This window comes from Myxocyprinus asiaticus, chromosome 49, assembly GCF_019703515.2.
Source record: "Myxocyprinus asiaticus isolate MX2 ecotype Aquarium Trade chromosome 49, UBuf_Myxa_2, whole genome shotgun sequence".
Classification (NCBI taxonomy): Eukaryota; Metazoa; Chordata; class Actinopteri; order Cypriniformes; family Catostomidae; genus Myxocyprinus; species Myxocyprinus asiaticus.
In genome coordinates, this window is record NC_059392.1 from 4,334,654 (window position 1) to 4,354,785 (window position 20,132).

General features: G+C 38.7%; 1 protein-coding gene across 3 annotated transcripts in view; it reads right to left on the reverse strand.

Moving 5' to 3' along the window:
• Window positions 1–20,132, reverse strand: part of LOC127438114 (insulin receptor-like) — a 96,840-nt gene that overhangs the window by 7,459 nt on the left and 69,249 nt on the right. For all 3 annotated transcript variants that reach the window (XM_051693390.1, XM_051693392.1, XM_051693391.1), the window contains exons 3-10: window positions 15,665–15,986; window positions 7,383–7,522; window positions 5,994–6,138; window positions 5,141–5,355; window positions 4,905–5,031; window positions 4,520–4,770; window positions 3,903–4,070; window positions 3,519–3,717 (exon numbers count right to left, since the gene is read on the reverse strand). In XM_051693390.1, the coding sequence (XP_051549350.1) occupies window positions 3,519–3,717; window positions 3,903–4,070; window positions 4,520–4,770; window positions 4,905–5,031; window positions 5,141–5,355; window positions 5,994–6,138; window positions 7,383–7,522; window positions 15,665–15,986 (1,567 nt within the window). The remainder of the gene's footprint in view (window positions 1–3,518; window positions 3,718–3,902; window positions 4,071–4,519; window positions 4,771–4,904; window positions 5,032–5,140; window positions 5,356–5,993; window positions 6,139–7,382; window positions 7,523–15,664; window positions 15,987–20,132) is intronic.

A 20,132-nucleotide genomic window follows, 5' to 3' on the forward strand; every position in this document is an offset into this window, starting at 1 on the left:
TGTGTGGGGTTTAAGTTTGGTGACATGCATATTTGCAGCGTTGACCAACAGCAATAGCTTGGTTTGGCAGTGACCTCTGTGTGGACAATCCTTCCTGCATAGCACATGCAGGTTTCACATGCGCTTCTTATCCCCGCACACCTTTTTCACCTGCAAAATCTTGCTGTGCAAGGGTGAATGTGCAATGAACCAAAACTATTTGCTTTGTTTACAAATGTTGCTTTTAATGCAACGGTCAGAAGTTTTAACAAACTTCCAATTCACACATGATACTAGGGCTGAAACGATTAGTTGATGTTATCGACAATGTCGATAATAAAAAATGTTCGTTGTCGAATAGTCGTTTGATCTCATTTAATGTAACATGAGATCATATGAAACTCTAATGATGGTGCGAGAGGAGCACTTCAGCTTGCGCCTGATTGAGGAGAGGAAGACGACAACTCACAGATGCACTCCAAACTTTCCAAACAGCTTCAGGTGATGTAGATTGCAAAGTATGAGAGAAATGTACAAAAATACAAAATAAGTAAATACAAAAGCATTCTCATTGTGAAATGAAGCGGAGCCGGAGTTGTCGTTCCGCTTAAGCAAAACTTGCGTGTCGAGCATTATATCTTTAATGCATCCTTTATTAAAGTTCAAATAATAAGGAAGCAGGTCATGTAAATGAGTATAAACTCCAAAACTGGCATTTCTCTGTGCGGTCAGTCCCTCTTCTATGAGTCACGTGAAGAGGGAGACATTGAAACTGCGCCCGGCTGATGCACACTCGCTGCAGCTAGATTATAACGTGATGGCTTGCGAGGTATTCAATTATAATATACAGTATGTGTCACTTGTGTTTCTTATCGTAAAGAAAATCGGCAATAGCCAGCTTTATTAAAAGGAGAGAGTTTGTTTTTTGAGTTAAAGATGGATTGAAGTGAACAGAAAGGTGAGAGAGGGTAGTCTTTACCCCATTATACGATACACCAAAATACGTTTTTATTTATTTATTTTTTTATCCCCTTTTCTCCCAATTTAGAATGCCCAATTTCCACTACTTAGTAGGTCCTCGCGGTGGCGCGGTTACTCACCTCAATCCGGGTGGTGGAGGACAAGTCTCAGTTGCCTCCGCTTCTGCAATCTGCGCATCTTATCACGTGACTCGTTGTGCATGACACCGTGGAGACTCACAGCGTGTGGAGGCTCATGCTACTCTCCACGATCCACGCACAACTTACCACACACCCCATTGAGAGCGAGAATCACTAATCACGACCACAAGAAGGTTACTCTACCCTCCCTAGCAACCGGGCCAATTTGGTTGCTTAGGAGACCTGGCTGGAGTCACTCAGCACACCCTGGATTCTAACTCGTATCTACAGGCCCCACAAAATACATTTTTTATTTGTTTTCCAATATAAATATCTAAAACTAATTTAAAACAACTTACATTTACTTTAGCAGCTATACTGCAGAAGAAGAAATTGTTATCTGAGAATGTTGAATATAATATAAAAAAAAAATCAAATATTTCAAAATATCTAATATCTTTTTCAAAAAGATGCATTCACCTGAGAAGCAGCATATAAGATTGCAGAGCTTTCAGAGAATAGATCTTGAATATAAGTATATTTTGTCTTTGATGCACTGGCAGAAGTACAACCATGTGAAAAATACACTTATATACAAAATATAATAGATACATTCTCTGAAAGCAATTCTTAATATCTTATACTGTATGTTGCTTCTCAAGTAAATGTATCTTGTTTTAAGGATTTTTAGATATTTTTAAATGGAAAACAAGACAAAAACACTTGATAACAACAGGATTTTTTGCACCTTTAAATCAGTGAATTATTCAGTCATTTAGATGTTATTGTTAGCTAGCATGTTTAATACAACCTTTTAACTTGGCACACAAGCTGAACAGTCGATTAAGAGCTAATGATTAATTGTTGCAATAATCGCCAAATAGTTGAATAATCGTTAGATTAGTCGTTTATCAAAATAATCGTTAGTTGCAGCACTTCATGATATTAGTAAATACAATTTGATGGCTGTGCAACATACAGCCAACAAACTGAACGCACGTTGCACTGGACGTTTCCAGAGTAGACAGCTTTGCTGATTATAATAGAAGTGATATAATTTGGTGTTATCTAAGTATGGTTTGCGTCAGTCTTGCCAGATTAAGTTGCTGTTGTTCTGAATATGTTATGTGCTTCTGTTGTTAGAAGTTCCTGGTTCAAGACCAATGGGTTTTTAGTTACCAAAGCGGAGCTAATTTTCCCCCTTCCTCAACCGTATTTTCTACGGTGGAACCATTTTTGATTGGACTCTGGTACCCACATTGGCACACAGTCAGTGAAAATGGGGCTTTTGTTTTATAATAAAAGGTTGGCTTACCTTTGAAATGTTCTTTCTATCTTGGAACAAACAATAATCTAGAAACCAGTAGATGGAGCCATAGATCCTTGATGTTGAACAGCTTGATATAGACCCATCTAATACTACAGCAGCCAATTAATTCAACCGAGAACAAGATTATACCACAGCAGGGAAATAACTGGCAGGATATTAGTCTGTATGGCTGTGCTCCAGACTGGCACACATAGTTCGGGTACAGAAATTTTTGCTACATGATGAGTTTTTCAGGGAAGCGGGCACTGAAAGTCCTAAACCAAATGACCAATGGGGCAGCTGGGCATGAGGTACCACTATCCACACAAATAATGTAGGGGCTGCTCAGATTGAAGGTGTTCTTACATAAAAAATAAAGAAAGAAAAAGCTAGATGGAGTGTAACAAATAGAACAGAAGGCAGATGTCTTGAGTTGATGTTTTTTAACTTGACACACTGTCAGAAAAAAAAGTGCGCTCCTACATGAGATGCTGAGACACCGTCCTATGGTCAAAGACATCTGTCTAGCGAATGTCTACATTGAAAAACAATTAAAAACAGCACAGACTGCTGCAAAAATGCATTCGGTGAAAACAGTCTGAGGCTTCACGCTATTCTCCACGGCATCCACGCACAACTCACCACGCGCCCCACCGAGAGCGAACCACATTATAGCGACCACGAGGAGGTTACCCCATGTGACTCTAACCTCCCTAGCAACCGGGCCAATTTGGTTGCTTAGGAGACCCAGCTGGAGTCTCTCAGCACAGCCTGGGATTCTAACTAGCGAACTCCAGGGGTAGTAGCCAGCGTCTTTACCACCGAGCTATCCAAGCCCCCTTAAATTCACTATTGTTTATATATAATTGTTCTATAGTCAATACAGTATTTAACGCAAATACATCAGAAGTAACTGTAATTAAATTACTGAAAAATTAAGAGTAATCCTTTACTTTTTTCAATGAAAAATTTAATTACAGTAATTAATTACTTAGTAATGCATTACCCCTAGGCACTTTCATTACACCCAACACTGCGTACAGCACTTGAGTTAGGCCTCCCAGCTGCACTGTGTAAATTACTAGAGAATAATAAGAATAGTAGAAACCGTCATGACAAGAGCATCATACTTGGGTTCAAAGACTTCATTGTGGAGGTAGTTCTCAAAGGTCTTGCGGAACTCCGTCTCTTCGGCTTCCTTCTTCAGCTGAGTCTCAGTTTTGGGGCAGGCACAGCAGTGGCCTTTCTGACCAGGCACTTCCGTCTGGTTCCACTTTTGTTCTTCCTCAGTGTCGTAGTGCGCAGGCGTACGAGATGGAACTTTCATCCCTGTACAGAGAGAGGGAGAGGATGCAAAGGAATGAGACACCAGTCAGCAATTACACGCTGCATTACAATCAAGACCGGATGTGCGAAGTTAAATATTCAGATTTTGCGTTGAATAGAATACAACATTGCAATAAGCTCTCTCATGTTTGCCAGTTCATGGAATATTTCAAATGAAATGTACATACCTTGCTGGCAGTAGTCATACTTGTAGAATTCTATGTCCTCTTCCTGTTTCTGGTAGAAGACCAGGTAGTGGGTGATGTTGCCGTTGGGTTCAGAAGGCGGCTTCCACTTGAGAATGATCTGCGAGGAGGAGTTGGAGGAGGAGATGGGGTCCAGAGGTACTGAGGGTTCTGTTACACAGTAAACAGAGTAGGACAACGTCAGTAATGTGGGAAAACTCTTCTTCAGCTTTTGGTTCTCAGATGACAAGCTTTCACGAGTCATTTAATTCATGTCAAGGGTCTGATGGACTGAACCAATATAGTGACATTTTCGTTTACCTGTGGCCAAAGAAATCAAAAGGATACGTAGTGATCATGTAGTTTTTTCCCGACTTGACATAATCCAGGCTCAAACCGTGCTGCCAATATAAGCACCAAGGCTTCATATTTCGGAGCATACAGTATCTGCTAACCACTAGGCAACAGCTCTGACAACTTAAAACACCTCTAGAGTAATTTGGGGATAAGTGCCCTGCTCAAGGGTAAAATGGTAAATGTTTGTGGAGTGCCACTTGAACCTATAACCTTTCAATAGGCCAAGTCTTTAACCACTAGGCTACACAACCCCACGAACTTACGTGTTGCATTGGTGCGGACGTAGATGATCTCGCTCTTGGCGCCACGGACCTGGTGATCGTCAGATGCGGCGAGCTGGGTTTTGACCATGATGGCGTACTGAGTCCAGGGTTTTAGAGGCATGATGAGATGGCCCGGTTCTTTCTGCAGTTTGCTCTCTGTGCTGCGTTGCGGCGGCTCAACGTCAGCTATTGCCCAACTGTTAGAGCCACAAGCATCCTGACCGTCGTATTCGGTCACATTCTTATAAGGCCTGAAGGGAAAGGAGATATCGGATGGTCTTTCCATGCTTAATGATCAAGGTAAAGTACTGTGACATCTTCATAGCCAAGTATAACATAGACAACATCAACAATTCTTTTCTTAGAACACCATCTGAATACTCACGCTTCCTTATAGAAGACCATGAACCCCAGCAGGTCTCTAAAATCTGGTGGCCAGAACGGCTCCCATCTAATGAGCATCTTGTCGTGGGATGTGCGGATTTGTGTGAATCGGAGAACTTGATTCTCACCTGAAAGACAGGATCTATGTTAGTCACTCCAGATCTGGTTTGAAAAGGAGGTCATATTGCACTTATCTGAACTGGGAAATTACAAACACCATGATAATAAGGGTCTTACAGAAGGCCTGGTCTCCATAAGTGGGGATGTTGATTTCGTTTCTTGGGACCCTGCCTTTGGTCCCGGTCACCTCTTCCATCCGGAGGATCTCAGCTTTGCAGAGTTTTGAGTTGTGGAGGAAGAACATCCGGCCCTGATGGATGGTCAGGTTGTGTTTGGACCAGTCCCACAGCTGTCTCAGGTTCTGGTTGTCCAGAGCATAGAACGAATAGTTCCTGCAAAGACAATTACCAATATTTGTTAAATCAGTTCCTATGGAGCTCTACAGTTTTGGGGAACAATTACATTAAGAGTAACGAGTGTAGTTATGTAAATGTTAAAGGTAACTTTTTTTTTTTTGTGTGGATTTTCTCCCATTTTTCTCCCAATTTGGAATGCCCAATTTCCAATGTGCTCTAAGTCCTCGTGGTGGCTTAGTGACTCGCCTCAATCCGGGTGGCGGAGGACGAATCCCAGCTGCCTCCGCGTCCGAGAACGTCAACCCGCACATCTTATCATGTGGCTTTGAGCGCGTTACCGTGGAGATATAGACCGTGTGGAGGCTTCATACCATCCACCGTGGCATCCACGCACAGCTCACCACGCGCCCCACCGAGAGCAAACCACATTATAGCGATCACGAGGAGGTTACCCCGTGTGACTCTACCCTCCCTAGCAACCGGGCCAATTTGGTTGCTTAGGAGACCTGTCTGGAGTCACTTAGCACGCCCTGGGATTCGAACTAGCGAACTCCAGCGAAAGAAGCCAGCGTCTTTACCACTGAGCTACCCAGGCCCTCTAAAGGTAACTTTTAACATGAATGCATTACCACCAATACTAGAGCTCACCAATACAAAACAATGGTGTTACATACCCGACTTCCTGGGTTTCACCGCGGATAACACGCAGTTTTTGGAGGAAGGAGAGAGAGACGAGTGCGTATGCTCTGCGAATACTCAGGTAGCCTGTGATCTCTTCCAGCTGGCCCAGACTGGCCTCCAGCTCTGCTGCGATGTTGTCTATGGAACAGAAACATGGATTTGCCCGCATCAGTAACCATATGTCATTTCACACATGACTATGCCCAGCGACACCAGCCATGTACATATTGCTAATTTAGGCACAATATATTATTCTGATTGGTCAATAACAGCAATCAGCAGTCAGATGTTTTTGTATAAAGAGCACTAAGCTCTATTTATAATTGACCGTTGTCTCCGCTAACTGATTTCCTACATAGTTGTACTACTTTCATGTCTCTTGTATCACTCTGCGCTATCTTCTCACATAGTAAAATTTTAGCTCAAATCAATATTCAATATATCAATAATCAATACATTTATTTGGTAAGTAGCCGTGCAATAAGCTGAATAATGTACAGTCAAATAATCACGAATACACAAGACCCCCTCGACTGTAAATTATCCTTTATTTATAAAGCTTATAATTTTACAAATATTTTAAAGTATGCATTTAAATTTATACACTTTAAAAATAAATAAAACTGTTGTTAGATAATTGCGTTTTTCTGGTCTGTAAGCTTTACTTATCATTGGTAACACTTTACGATAAAGTTCTATTAGTCAGCATTAATTGACACATTAGGTATAATCAACTAACAATCCTTAATTATTTTTTACAGCATTTATTAATCTTGGTTTATGTTCATGTTAGTCCATATTGTATTGACTAATGTTAACTTATACAACTTTTAATGTAAAAATGTGTATGTAGAAATTAACATTAACCAAGATTAGTAAATTAAGTATTTGTCATTTCATTGTCAAAAAAATAATTAGGTTTTTTTTTGGAGTTCAAATGACATTTGTAGTTAAACAGTGAGACTTAAATGCACAATTAGTATCTTTTTGGGGTTTTGTATATATAAAACGACAATTCTTCATCGTAATGTGCAACATTGCGCAAAAGGTGGAAAACAGCTCAACTGATGACAAAAGAAATCTTATTAAATGCAAATTTCTGGGTAAAACTTTACAATAAGTCTGTATCTGTTAACATTTGTTAACAAACTAACAACGCACAATACTTGTAGAGCATTTATGTATATTAATAAATGATGTACATTTAAATTGTACATTGTTAGTTCATGTAACCTAATGGATGAATAATGTTAATGTATAAAACCTTATTGTAAAGTGTTAACCAATTTCTGAAAAATTATAATATTGATCATAGATGCGTATCAAATCAATGAGTCAAAAATGAATCATATAAGGTCAAAATTAACAACATCTATACTCACTTCCACCACGGATTTTGATGATCAGACTCCCGTTGAGAATCGTGCAGCCTCGAAGTGCCTGAGCCGCAGTTACAGAGTCAACCGTCCTCACTCCCGTACACAGTTTGGGACAGCGACCGGCACACGGAGTGCAGTTCAGCCTAAATAAAAGTTGAAGTGAATTTAACAAGTAATTTCTTACATGTTAAAATACCTTCTCCTCTCCTAGGTTAAAAATGTAGAAAGTGTAAACACTTTTAACCAAGTGCGTGAATTTGGGTCGGAACTATCTGTTTGACATATTGCAGACAGGGTGAATGTTTGGGGATGCTCAATATTTTTGCAATTCTGCTTATTGATGTTAATGGCACAGAAATGACAAACTACACCTTTAAGGGGAATGAGAGATCATCAAACAATAGAAACATGCCTGAAGATGTTCAAAGATGTCTAACTGAGGCTTAGTGCATGCATTTACGATAATTTCATGATACGCAAGCTGGCATTACAAGAAGTTTTGCAATTGCAATTTCATGCAATAGCCTCGGGGCAAAACATATTGTTCCTGATTAGTAAGTATCACGTCACCTGCGCTGTTGTCATTGTTATGTTTGGAACAAACCCAGATATGGTGTAACGGATTCTGCACTCCATTTCAATTTTGCTTAAATGCAAAAATACATTGATTTCAAGAGATACGGAGACAGTTCTGTAGGGGTCATCGAGGACAAACACAATTCCAATGAGACAAAACAAAATGCCAAGGATAGCTGTGTTGGTCCAGACTCAGAAGAATGCAATGGCTGCAGTCATTGAGTAGGAACTCTCAGGCAGCTTTCCAGAAATGGAATTTTACAGGAGACTTATAGGCCGCCGGAGTGCCTCGCAAACGCCTTGAAGTATACAACCTCGGCATTACGGCAAACACCCAACTCTATTTTTCCATGCCATGTTTTGAAAACAGGAGCAAACTAAAGAGAAGAGCCTTCTGACGCAACTTTTGCATATTTTGCGCTAAAGAGCATGCACCACCTATTTTTTACAAAATGTTACATATTACATGAGGAATATTTCAATAGCATTTTAAAACATTTTTGTAACCAAAAATAGTTCGATTAAAGTAACCAATTATGGATATTCACCAGCTGCCTAATACACCTTTGTGAACAGAAATTGTGTTCGCCTGATGAGGTAACCATATAGCGTGAATTAGGGCTTTAACCCCCCCAAAGGATGTCAAAAAAGCTTCTTTCAAGGCGAGTCAGTCCACTTGGCAGCCAGCTTTGGAAAGCTCCTAGGCAGCTATTTTCTACACATATAAGTGCATACAAGTACAGCTCCTACCTACTTGAATGGGGAAAGACAGAATTTTCCAAAATGGTGGGACAAGATTGATTACATTTCAAATCAGCAGTAAAATCTGTCAACAACAGTATAATAAATTGTGCTTCTTTAACTCAGATCATGCTACAACGGCTATTTTTCAGGCTGGTCTAGCTAATGCGCATGTGCGTGCAGGTTCTCGAGTTGACTAACAGGCGATTTCTGTATCTAAAAGGTGACTGGCTCTTTTACCTGTAAGGCGGGACTTCCTTTTCTACATCGTTTCAATTTCTCCCATTCGTTCAAGTGCTCCGTCTCAGGCTAAATTGTCTCTGGTTTTACATACATACACTAAATAGGTTTAATTGAACATATTACATAAGGAATGTTTTAATAGCATTTTCAACTTCCCTTTTCGGTATCCAAAACCCCCAAAAACATTTAATTACATTTGTCAAAAGTGCACATTTTCACCTGTCGCCAAATCGACATTAGCGAACAGAAATTCCATTCGTGATAAGGTAATCAAATCGCAACAGTATGCTGTTTACGCACTTTCCGTTATGTTCAGTATTGAATGGTACACTGGCAAAACATAAATAGTGTCATTATTTATTACTTTATTACAGATTGACATATCACATATATAACAATTGTTTTTTGAAAATACATAATAATGGAATATCAATATAATAAATCCCTGTCACGCAAAGGGTTTGCTTAATTCGGTTGCTTAATTTGATAACTATTTATCAAAACCTTGTTTTTATTTTTTGAGAATTAGAGCACCAGATAATAACATTACAAAACTAAATTACATAATCTCACTCAAATCTTGTTAAAATGTAACAAGGGAGCCAGGGGTATTGACTGTCAATTCAGACGTTTTCAAACAGAAATTGCATTCAGATCGCTGCAACCAGAGGTGGAAGTCATCCAAATATGGGGAGAGAGGATCATCCACTGTAATTACATATGGCCACCAGGAGATTGCGCCAAGTACATGACTCAATGATGGCTCAAATGACACAGAATGGAACTGAATGAGATCTCGTTACTCATGCCTGCATGCTTTTGAGAGAGAGCATACCTTTAGTCTTTGTTGTGTTATTAGTTCTTATGTACAATTATTATGTTTTATTTGTTTGGAGAGGGTTTTGGACACTTGAAGATATTTTTGGACACTATGATAAATTATATTTGTAATGCTATAACTTTTGATTTCTTTGTCGAATCAACACAAAATTTTACTGTTACAGGTGACATGATTGGGAACAAAAATCTGTTTTTTGGAGCTACCTTATTTACACACTGAGATATATAATTTAAATCAGAGAAATATTTTTTTAAAAGCGAATTTTAGTGTCACTTTTTTGTTGTTGTAATTTTTCAGCCATTCAAGACTCAGAATTTATTATAATCTTTATCATTAAAAAATGTGAACATTTTTCTTTAAAATTATACCAAAAACTTGGGTTGAGTTATAAGCCTTTAATTTTGGGTATGCCACTGAAACAGGAAACCTTTAAAAATACCCTCAGAGCTTAAAGGGTTAAAGATATAGTGACAAGTCTTGAAGAAAAAAACATAATAATGGAATATAATAAATCATAATAAAGAATCTGCTTAATTTGGTTGCTTAACTTGAAAATTATTGAATAAATACACATTTTTTTTTTTTTTGTTGGGAGAATTAGAGCGCCAGATAATAACATTTCATAATCTTACTTAAATCTTGCTGCAATATTAGAAGGGTGGCATGTGAATTAACTATTTTTCCAAATTAATTTTTAGCCTCTGAAAATCCCTTGTTGGGACTTCCATCTATCGCCACAATATTCTGTTCCTTCATCGCATACTTCCTTTTCTAATCCACCAAGGGTAAAACAATGACTCTTGGGGACAGAAGCAGGTGAAAATTGAATGTGAAGATCACAAAGAATCATCACCATCTTTCTAAGATTTAAGAAAACTGTACTATCATAATAGCATTCCCATTTTAGGAATTTTGTTTAATTAAAAAAAAAAAAAAAAACAAGGTCACGGAAATGCTCAAAAGAGGGGCAATAGTTCATTCACAAACGAGTGTGTCTCTGATTTTTTTTCCCCTCTTTCCCAACCACCAAAGAACATAATCCCGCTCTTTAATCCCACTTCCAGTTTTTGAATTCCAAGGTTACACAAATTTGTTTAAAAGTTAAAACCTAAGCAAACGATGCCTAAGGCGATCCACATTCAACTGAACACACCCGGCGTGGCCTACAATTTTTTCATTTTAACCCTCTGTTCGTCCTTCTACCATACCACTGAAATTATTCCCGCTATGCCATATTTTCATTTGGGAAAATAACAGGGGGGGAATATGGAGGGTGCACTAGGGATAAGCCAAAGCAAAGAATCGGGGCACACTGTTATGAAACGCGACTTATTACCGCATGACTGCCTCTCACAAAGGCGAAATGTGGCCGGACGAGAAAAACAAGTGAATTACGTCACTCAAAACAAAATTCCTGGAAAAGAGATATGCTTCCAAGCTTCCTAAACCACAGTGCCTCAAATGTACAGACAAAAGGTCACTGCAAAAAAGACACCTTTTTAAAGCACCCCGAGACCCTGCTGCATGCTAACAAAGGCTGCCATTGTCCCTGCGAGGCTGCGGTTTACTAGCATGGACGCCAGTTTGCAGCGTTAATTCTGTGTTTATTCGTGCGTTAATAATACCTACACATCAAGTTGGACATGGAAGCCAGCGTGTGTGAGAGCTTCCGAATATTTCCGGGCCAGACTCTAGTTCAAACAGGGCCATGGGTGTTGCCTTCTGACACGCAACGTTGTTTTGGTTTGGTGTGCAATTCGCATCACACGTCCTGAAAGGCTCATTATAGTTCTGCTTAGCCTGACAAATTTAGGCAAATTGCAATGGACCATTTTTTATCTGCTTATTTTCAATTTGTCATGACTGACAAAAAGACAAAACAATATTATGAATTCTCCTAGGCATTTATACCTTGTTGGTCCTGTTATGAGTGACAACTGGTTCATTAATTTTCCAAGATAACCAAAACAAATAACAGCTTTAACCAGAAATGGCTATTCATGCCTGCTGAACACCGTGACATATATAAACTTTAGATTAGAGGTGAGCAGAATGACCAAAATTGTATACATTATCACGGAATTAGTCATTTGTTATCATGGTATACATTTCCCTATAGTTATTTTTGCTGGAAATTCAAGGAAAATAATGTTTATTTTAATAATTATGCAGTGATGCCTATTTTTTACTTTACAAATAACAGGTAACTGAATGGACACCAACCAAATACCAAAAGATATGATTATTAATAACAAATCATTTCAACATCAGAGCAAAAACAGCTTTACGTTATTCAACAATAGTAAAACTAATATTACAAACCTACAAGTTCTGACTCGAAGTGGTTACGAAATAGGTGATTTATGCACAAATCTATTGAATTCTATATTAATGTGGCAAGTTGTAATGTTGCTCGACAACCACAAACAATTAAAATTGCTTGCTGTTCTTCCTCGCCTTAACTTGTTTGAGAAATGTTATACTCAGAATTTTTGAATGATTCCACGTTTCATTTTTTTTTTTGTGGATTTTTCCCCTTTTCTCCCCAATTTGTAATGCCCAATTCCCAATGCACTCTAAGTCCTCGTGGTGGCGTAGCGACTCGCCTCAATCCGGGTGGTGGAGGACGAATCTCAGTTGCCTCTGTGTCTGAGACCGTCAATCCACGCATCTTATCATGTGGCTTGTTGAGCGCGTTACCGCGGAGACGTAGTGCGTGTGGAGGCTTCATGCTATTCTCCGCGGCATCCATGCACAACTCACCACGTGCCCCACCGAGAGCGAGAACCACATTATAGCGACCACAAGGAGGTTAACTCAACGTGACTCTATCCACCCTAGCAACCGGGCCAATTGGTTGCTTAGGAAGCCTGACTGGAGTCACTCAGCGTCTTTACTTGCTGAGCTACCCAGGACCCGACTCCATGTTTCTTTGCAACTCTCACATGTAAATAACGTAAAGCAGTCCAGCATACTACCAGACACGCAAATATTTCATGATCTACTGTCAAACGGTATGCACCGTCATACCGCCCAACCCTACTGTAAACGGATGTCTAAAGCCTTGTTTATACTTTCACCTGGCATCGCAAAGCGTCCTGTGCGCACAGCCCACGACAGCCCGAAGCATTTATACTTGACGCATACCATGGTTGCACACATCTCCAGATGACAGATGGCAGTGCATTGAAACTATCAGCTAATCCAGCAAGAAACAGCAGTGCAGAAACGTTTTGCTGAACTTCACATTTCTCTAGCCAGGTATAATAATAATAGTTAATAGCACTTAAGTGCATTCAGTAATTTTTTCCGCAGTAAAAAAGTTTAACTCCTAAAGACATGAATTGTAATTGTGCAATAAATGTATGAAATCATGAAGACTCCAGTCATATCAGTAACCTTATAAAAGCTGTTTTCTTCTATATGGAGAGGGTCCGCACATGGGGGCTGCCATTTTAGAATCACATGACCAGCCGAATACTACTCGTTTAATCTCAGTAACCATCCTGTTATTTGACACTTTCACTCATTGATTAAAATAATCATGGCTGACTGTGAATACTCCATTTCTACAATGTCATCTGAAACTGAAAACTACTGATTTTAAATCATGCTGCATCCAAGCCACTAGGTGTCAGTGTAAGTCCAAGATGACACAAAGTAACTGAGTGCACCTTTAAGAACCAGTACTCTGTATATCTGTCTATGGCTAAACTCAAGCACTTAAGTTTACAGTTGATATACTAGCTTTTATATCTAATGCCTTGTCAAGAGGATGACTTTTACATTTAAAATAGTTGTCTGAACTCCAATAATATTTAACCCTTCAAGCTCCGAGGGTGTTTTAAAAGAGTTTCTGTTTCAGTGGCATACCCAAAATTAAAGGCTTATAACTTGATCAAAAAAAAAAAAAAAAAAAAAAAAAAGAGGGTCAATTGTTTTGTATCATTTTAAAGAAGAATTTTTAAAAAGTTTAATGATATAGATCATGATCATTTATGAGACTCAGCCCAAGAAACTGCTGGAAAAACTTGAGCCAAAAATGTATTTTTTCTTATTTTTCTTATTTGACATTATACATCTCAGGGTGTAAATAAGGTAGCTCCAAAATAATCCGAAAAAGTTTTTTTTTTTGCTACCAATTGTCTCAACTGTAACTGAGTAAAATTTTGCGTTGATACGACAAAGCAATCAAAAGTTATAACATTACACAAATAGTTTATCCTACTGTCCAAAAACGTCTCCAAGTGTCAAAAAGCCTCTCGAAACAAATAAAACATAATAATTGTACATAAGAACTCTTTACACATGCAAATGCTCATCACTAAGGATATACTCAACAATGATTAAAGGTATGCTCTCTCTCAAAAGCATGCAGGCATGAGTAACAAGATCTCATTCAGTTCCATTCTGTGTCATTTGAGCCATCATTGAGTCTGTGTCATGTACTTGGCGCCATCCAAGATCCTCTCTGCCCATATTTGGATGACTTCCACCTCTGGTTGCAGCAATCTGAATCCTAATACGATTGGTTTAGCGTTACATGACGCTGGACAACATACTACATCATTTCCGATTAATTCATCTGATCCAGGAAAGCTAACATGTTTTTAGCAAGATAGCACATTATGAACTGTGCGCACATTGTGCTTTGTGTGGGTTATCTAATGATCTATGCATCCGATTACATTGTGTGAGTTTGTTTTAATGGGAATCCCCTCATCTGAGTAATGGTATGTGACATTTTATGTTCTGTTTATTTTCTGTGAAGTTATAAGCGAAAACGCTGCTTATTAGCAACAACTGTTTACATGTAACATGTATGTCAAAGACATATACTTAACTATTACTCGCTATATTTTTGTCCTTTAGTAAAACAAATAAGCTGGTTGTATTCTACTCTTTGAGAGCTTTCCAATGACATTTGACACATGACAATTGATCAGTTTGATGTTTTTACCAATTACAATAATACGTACAGTGCACTTTTTTTTATTTTTTTATAAATCATCAAAACAGAAACTTCTGATTTGTCTGCAAATTTCAAAGCACTTGTTCAGTTTTGGTCATAATGCCTACATGCATTGAAAAGTAGAGCTTATAAGCTTTAAAACGATACCTATTTTGTGTTGGTCAAGACTGTAGTTATTCATATTTTGATTAAAAAAAAATAATCTTGCAGGCCCGCTGGCAGGCCCATCCGAGCTTTAAGGGTTAAACACATTAATAAAAATGCTTTTATTTTACACAGTATAAAGAGGTGCTCAATAATATATTACTGAAACCAAACTGGTTATTTTAGACCTTTTTATTCAGTGTGCAAAAGTAGTGGAAAAAAAAGGCTTACTTGTCTTTCTAAACAAGAAAAACTGAGGAGCTGCAACAGGTAATTTCACACTGAAAACATTGTCCTTTTAATACTATTAGTAATAGTTTTTCTCTGGCTCAAAATTACAGGCACATCTGCCCTGCCACTTTCCTTGATTTTGTCCAAAGGGACCAAAGCACCCACTGTACGAAAAGTTAAAAAAATTGGCATGTGCATAACTGCGCAAAACGGAGCCTCACGAAAGGCTAGGTGACAGCCGCTATGACGTCACTTTGTGCACGCCAACCCTCACGAACAAGCAGATGCATCAAGTAATTCTTGCTGTTAACATCCCTTGATGTATTCCAGGGGACAGATTCTGTTCCTCCTCTGTAAATTTTTACTAGGAACAAAATTTGATTTGGGTGATAAACTCACGTTATGAGATGTTGCTTTTTCAGATAACGTGCATGTTTATGGTGAAAGTCAACATTAAAAAGGTCTGCAAGGGCCCAGTATCACCAAATGTTTGCATTTATATTTATTTCAAAATTGGTACAAATAAATGTTACATACGTGGTGGAGTTCATGGTGGTGTATCCAGAAGGGCATTCTGGGACACAGGCCCCGTTGTGAATGACATACTCATGGCAATCGCTGCTCTTGCCCTTGCACTGGTTGTGTAGGTCCTGGCAGAATTTAAAGGACACGCAGCGCCATCCCTTGAAGGTGTAGTAGCCCAGCGGGCACCGATCCACGCAGGTATCGCCAAACAGGAAGTTGCGACAAGCAACACATTTGGTTGCGTTCTCTGGCACGGAGCAGCCGCCCAGACACTGGTCGTGACAGCACTCCTTATGGGGGGTGCAGGCACCATGCTTGCATTCGGGAGGGCAAACTGGAAAAAAAAAAAAAAAGAGAGAAAGAAAAAGAAAGTTACAAAGACAGTCATTACCTTAATTTTAAAATTAAAAACAAACGGAATAGCAGAATTGAGTCATAAAACGCAGAATTTCATGGAATTTTAACAATTTCGAATTAAATTAATGACAATTTGACAATCAGAAATATTACTTCTGTACAGAAAAATGTAATATTAAATGTAGAAGTAATACTACTACTAATAATACAAATTTAACATTAACCTTGTGTGACCCTGCTTACACGTTGTATTTTGGCTTCGCTATACGCAACACATAATTTAATTTAAACAGAAGACTCTGTGCTGTCAGTAAAGGAGTAAACTTTCATATGACCAAACAACATGGCGCTGACCACAGCGGAGTTTGTCTTTGGGAGAAATGCCAACAAAACCACATCTGATAAGAAACTCAATTAAGTTTTTGCACTGAATCCTGTTTAAGTCAAAAGATTAGAGTCTCTAGCTTCATTTGAAATGCCATTTTAAAAATTGGAGCGATTTATAGTGAAACGCAACGCTGATAAACACAATAAATACTAATGTGTACTTTAGCGCATTTTTTTCCTTAGATCTCTTTTATTTACTGTCTATTATCACATTGAGAATCAATGGGTTCATCCAAAAGCTGAATATTTTTGCTTTCAGAGGCTTTATATGGAGTTAGGATGAAAATAAGGTGCATTTCAAACTGTTCTGAGACCAGTGCAGACAGACAGCACACTGGAGGTTAAGTCATTCACTAAATAGGGAGCAAGGGAGCATCCTACAGCTCTCTAAGCAGATAAGTGCATTCACTCCTAAAATCCGATCAAAAGTTCAGTTTCAGGCTGCAGATGATGTTTGGACCACTCAACATGTGTGGCGGACATGGGACAATGATAATCAGTAGATAGATTCAGAATTTATCATTTTATTTTAACATGGTTGGCAGTGATTGGATGATGCTGGACATTACTTTAAATCAGAATTAATTATGCTAATTTCTGATGTAATGTCTGTAACGTCTCAAAAACATGAATAACCAACACTCCTGGTATTATTTAAAATGTAACATATGTGGACATCAATTTTTAGTAAAACTTGCACTAGAAATGTTTTTTATTTGTGCATGTTTATTAGGTGCTACTAGAACTAATTAAAAACGTAAAATGGAGAATGCACACAGCAGTCACGCTTGGGATTATTATTATTTTATTTAAGCAATGCCACAAGCAAGAGTGTACTGAATTCTTTAAATCAGCCACAGAAGCCTTGTGCCACAGGAAATCAAGATTTGTTTTTTCAGCAATATTTTCATATATACTGTTGGGCATCACTTTATTTTACCAAATATATCTGCAATGTTTTTGTTGAAAATTAATGATTATACTTTCATTTGATTAAAGTTTTATGAATTCATTTGATGATAAACATTTTAACTAAAACATATGACATGGAATCCAGAAAAATTAAAACTGGGACTGATTTCATAAGGCCCTACTGACTGTTTACTGGAAAAATGTGAAGCAATGTTAACTTAATTGAGAAATACTTGAAAGCTACATGCCACTGTGTTAATGTATTAACATATGAAAACTGACATTTTTAAATAAAGATGTGTCTTCAATATATATCAGTTTTTGCTGTAGTATCAAAATTGGTAAATCTGCAAAATTTCACTGCTATTGTTATCGACTACTAAAATTTTGTATTGTGACAAACTTAGTCTAAAATATACCTGAGCAACTATTTGTCTGCTTTGCAAGGCCCAGCCTCTAACAACATTCCCCCTCCTCGCTAGATCAAAGCCTACGCAGCAATACATGCTACAACCGACTCCCGATCCAGTCCGGAGATTCACACCAGCCTCAGATCCGCCCTCACCCTTAACCAATGTTTTTGCTGTCCGTGGAAGGCAGCCATTCAATGGCTTCTTCCAACAGAGCAAGAGATCCGCCCAGCATTAACTCCTAGCATGCCGGCAGACACGCGGTAGACGCTGGAAAAATACACATGGGCAGGCAGTAGCAAGCAGACGGGTGCAGCCTCCTGTCTCTCAGCATTCCACACATACACAAACGGTTGCGGACACCATAACACCAACCCCCCATCCTTCCAAGGCGGCCTACGCATCCCCAAGGATGATCCCTTTCGTAAACACACGCATGTTCTCTCTGCGGCCTTTGTAGTCCCTCCTGTTTTCATTAATAAGCATTGTTTTGCTTAATGGAGAGGACGTCCAATTTTAATTTTATTTATTGTTGCTGCCAACTTTTTAAGCAGCTGGCAGTAATGTCTAGAGCTAGTCGATGTATATTGAATATTCACAATAAATGTATAACATAAAATTAGACAACATAGCAAATATAACAGTTACCTCTGTGCGCTATTTATTTGGCCAATAAGCTTCCTAAAAAGTATGCAAACAATAGAGCGCAACAGTCTGGTTCTGGAAGTAATAATCCCATTAATTTCTTCCATAGACGAATTGACTTTCAACGCTAACTTATAAACCTTTAAAGACAGACGTATCGTGAGCTTCGAGGTTGTTCATCGATGGTAAATGCCTCCGTTGAAGCCATCCACCTGCGTTATTTCAGCTTCATTGTTTAAAAATAGTCTTTAATAGCGGAATTCCAGTTGAACAGCTATATTACCCGTGGTCCAGCAGAGAAAGCATCACCAATCAGAGAACGGTGGCCAACGAAGCCCGCAAAATAAGCCCAGAATTGACCGCCCACTCCCATGATGCACTGTGAATGACGCAAACGAGTCGGTCTCACTACACTCTCAAACTACTTGAGTATATCGGAATATTTTGCAATGAAAGTAAACTATATTGCTTCTATACTTATTATCAACAACCTACATTCCAATAGTTTGATATATTTCCATAGATTTATATTCGATTACGTCATTCGCAATGCTTCATGGGATAGTAGTCCTTGCCCTCATGAAAGATGGTAAGTTCACAGTCGTTTACCTTTGTCTTTTTGTCGGATTTTCAAATACTTTTTTTGCCTTAAAACAAAGTTTGTAATGTTGTGATTCACCTCGGAGCTGGTTGGTTTGGTTCATGGCTCACAACTCTTTAATGGTGTGGATTTTATGAAAAGTCTATAGAAGAAATGAATGGGAAAAATACTTCTATCAGGAAGACTCGCAGACTTGAGTGAAATTTAAGATGACATTTATTTGATGAATATAAAACAGAAATGTAATGTCTCTCTTTGGCATAAGCCCCTTCTGGTGGTCTGAAGAATTTGTACTCAGAACCGCCATATCCTGCTGGAGATAGGAGGCAGGGGCGAGGAGCCTACCCCCGTGCAGGACGGGACTCAACTGGTGGTGGAGGTTGCTGTGTTAGCACACTGAAACAGCAATGTGATAGATTGCGAGCAGACTTCTAAAGCAATGGCTTACATGTGATTGGCTAGGAGTTACCTAGCTAATGGTGCGATGATGTACAGCTGCTAGTCTTCCCGCTAGAACTACGCTGCGCTTACATTTCCAGAACCGAGACAGCTGAAAACGTTGCGCTCTATAGTGTGATTTGTACTTTCTTCGATCCTAGTTTAATACACATATTCAACATATTCAAGCCATTCGTAGGTTGATTTCCATGGAAATTGTAAACAGTGTTGCGCTATCAAAACGTCACTGTTTGAGCATCCAGCCCAACACGGCAACATGGGCTAAACCAATGGTGTGAATTTGGGACAGGGTTATCGTTTTTTTTTCTTTTCTCGACCAATAGAAGATTGAGGAGGAGTGTTCTGGAAAGATGTTTGATTTTTTTTTTTTTTCTCAATTCCATCGCACAGAAATGACATCCTTTAGCTTTAACCGGCAGTGATGCCTCCAGCTGCTCAATATAAATCCAATATTCACAATATTTGATTTTGCGAAGAATTCGGCAGCGATATAAAATTACATTACAAAAACATTTCAAAAATGTTGGTTTCAGCAAATCTCAACCATGTAATGAGCTATTTGGGTCTAACCGTGTTTGCTTGTGAAATCCTTGGAATTTATGACCCTCTGATACAGAGTCACCTTTACACATCCTGTTCACCTGCCTTGCGTAATCTGATGGTATCAGCACGCAGGACGACTCCTTTGAAGCTTGTTTTTGTTTGCTAA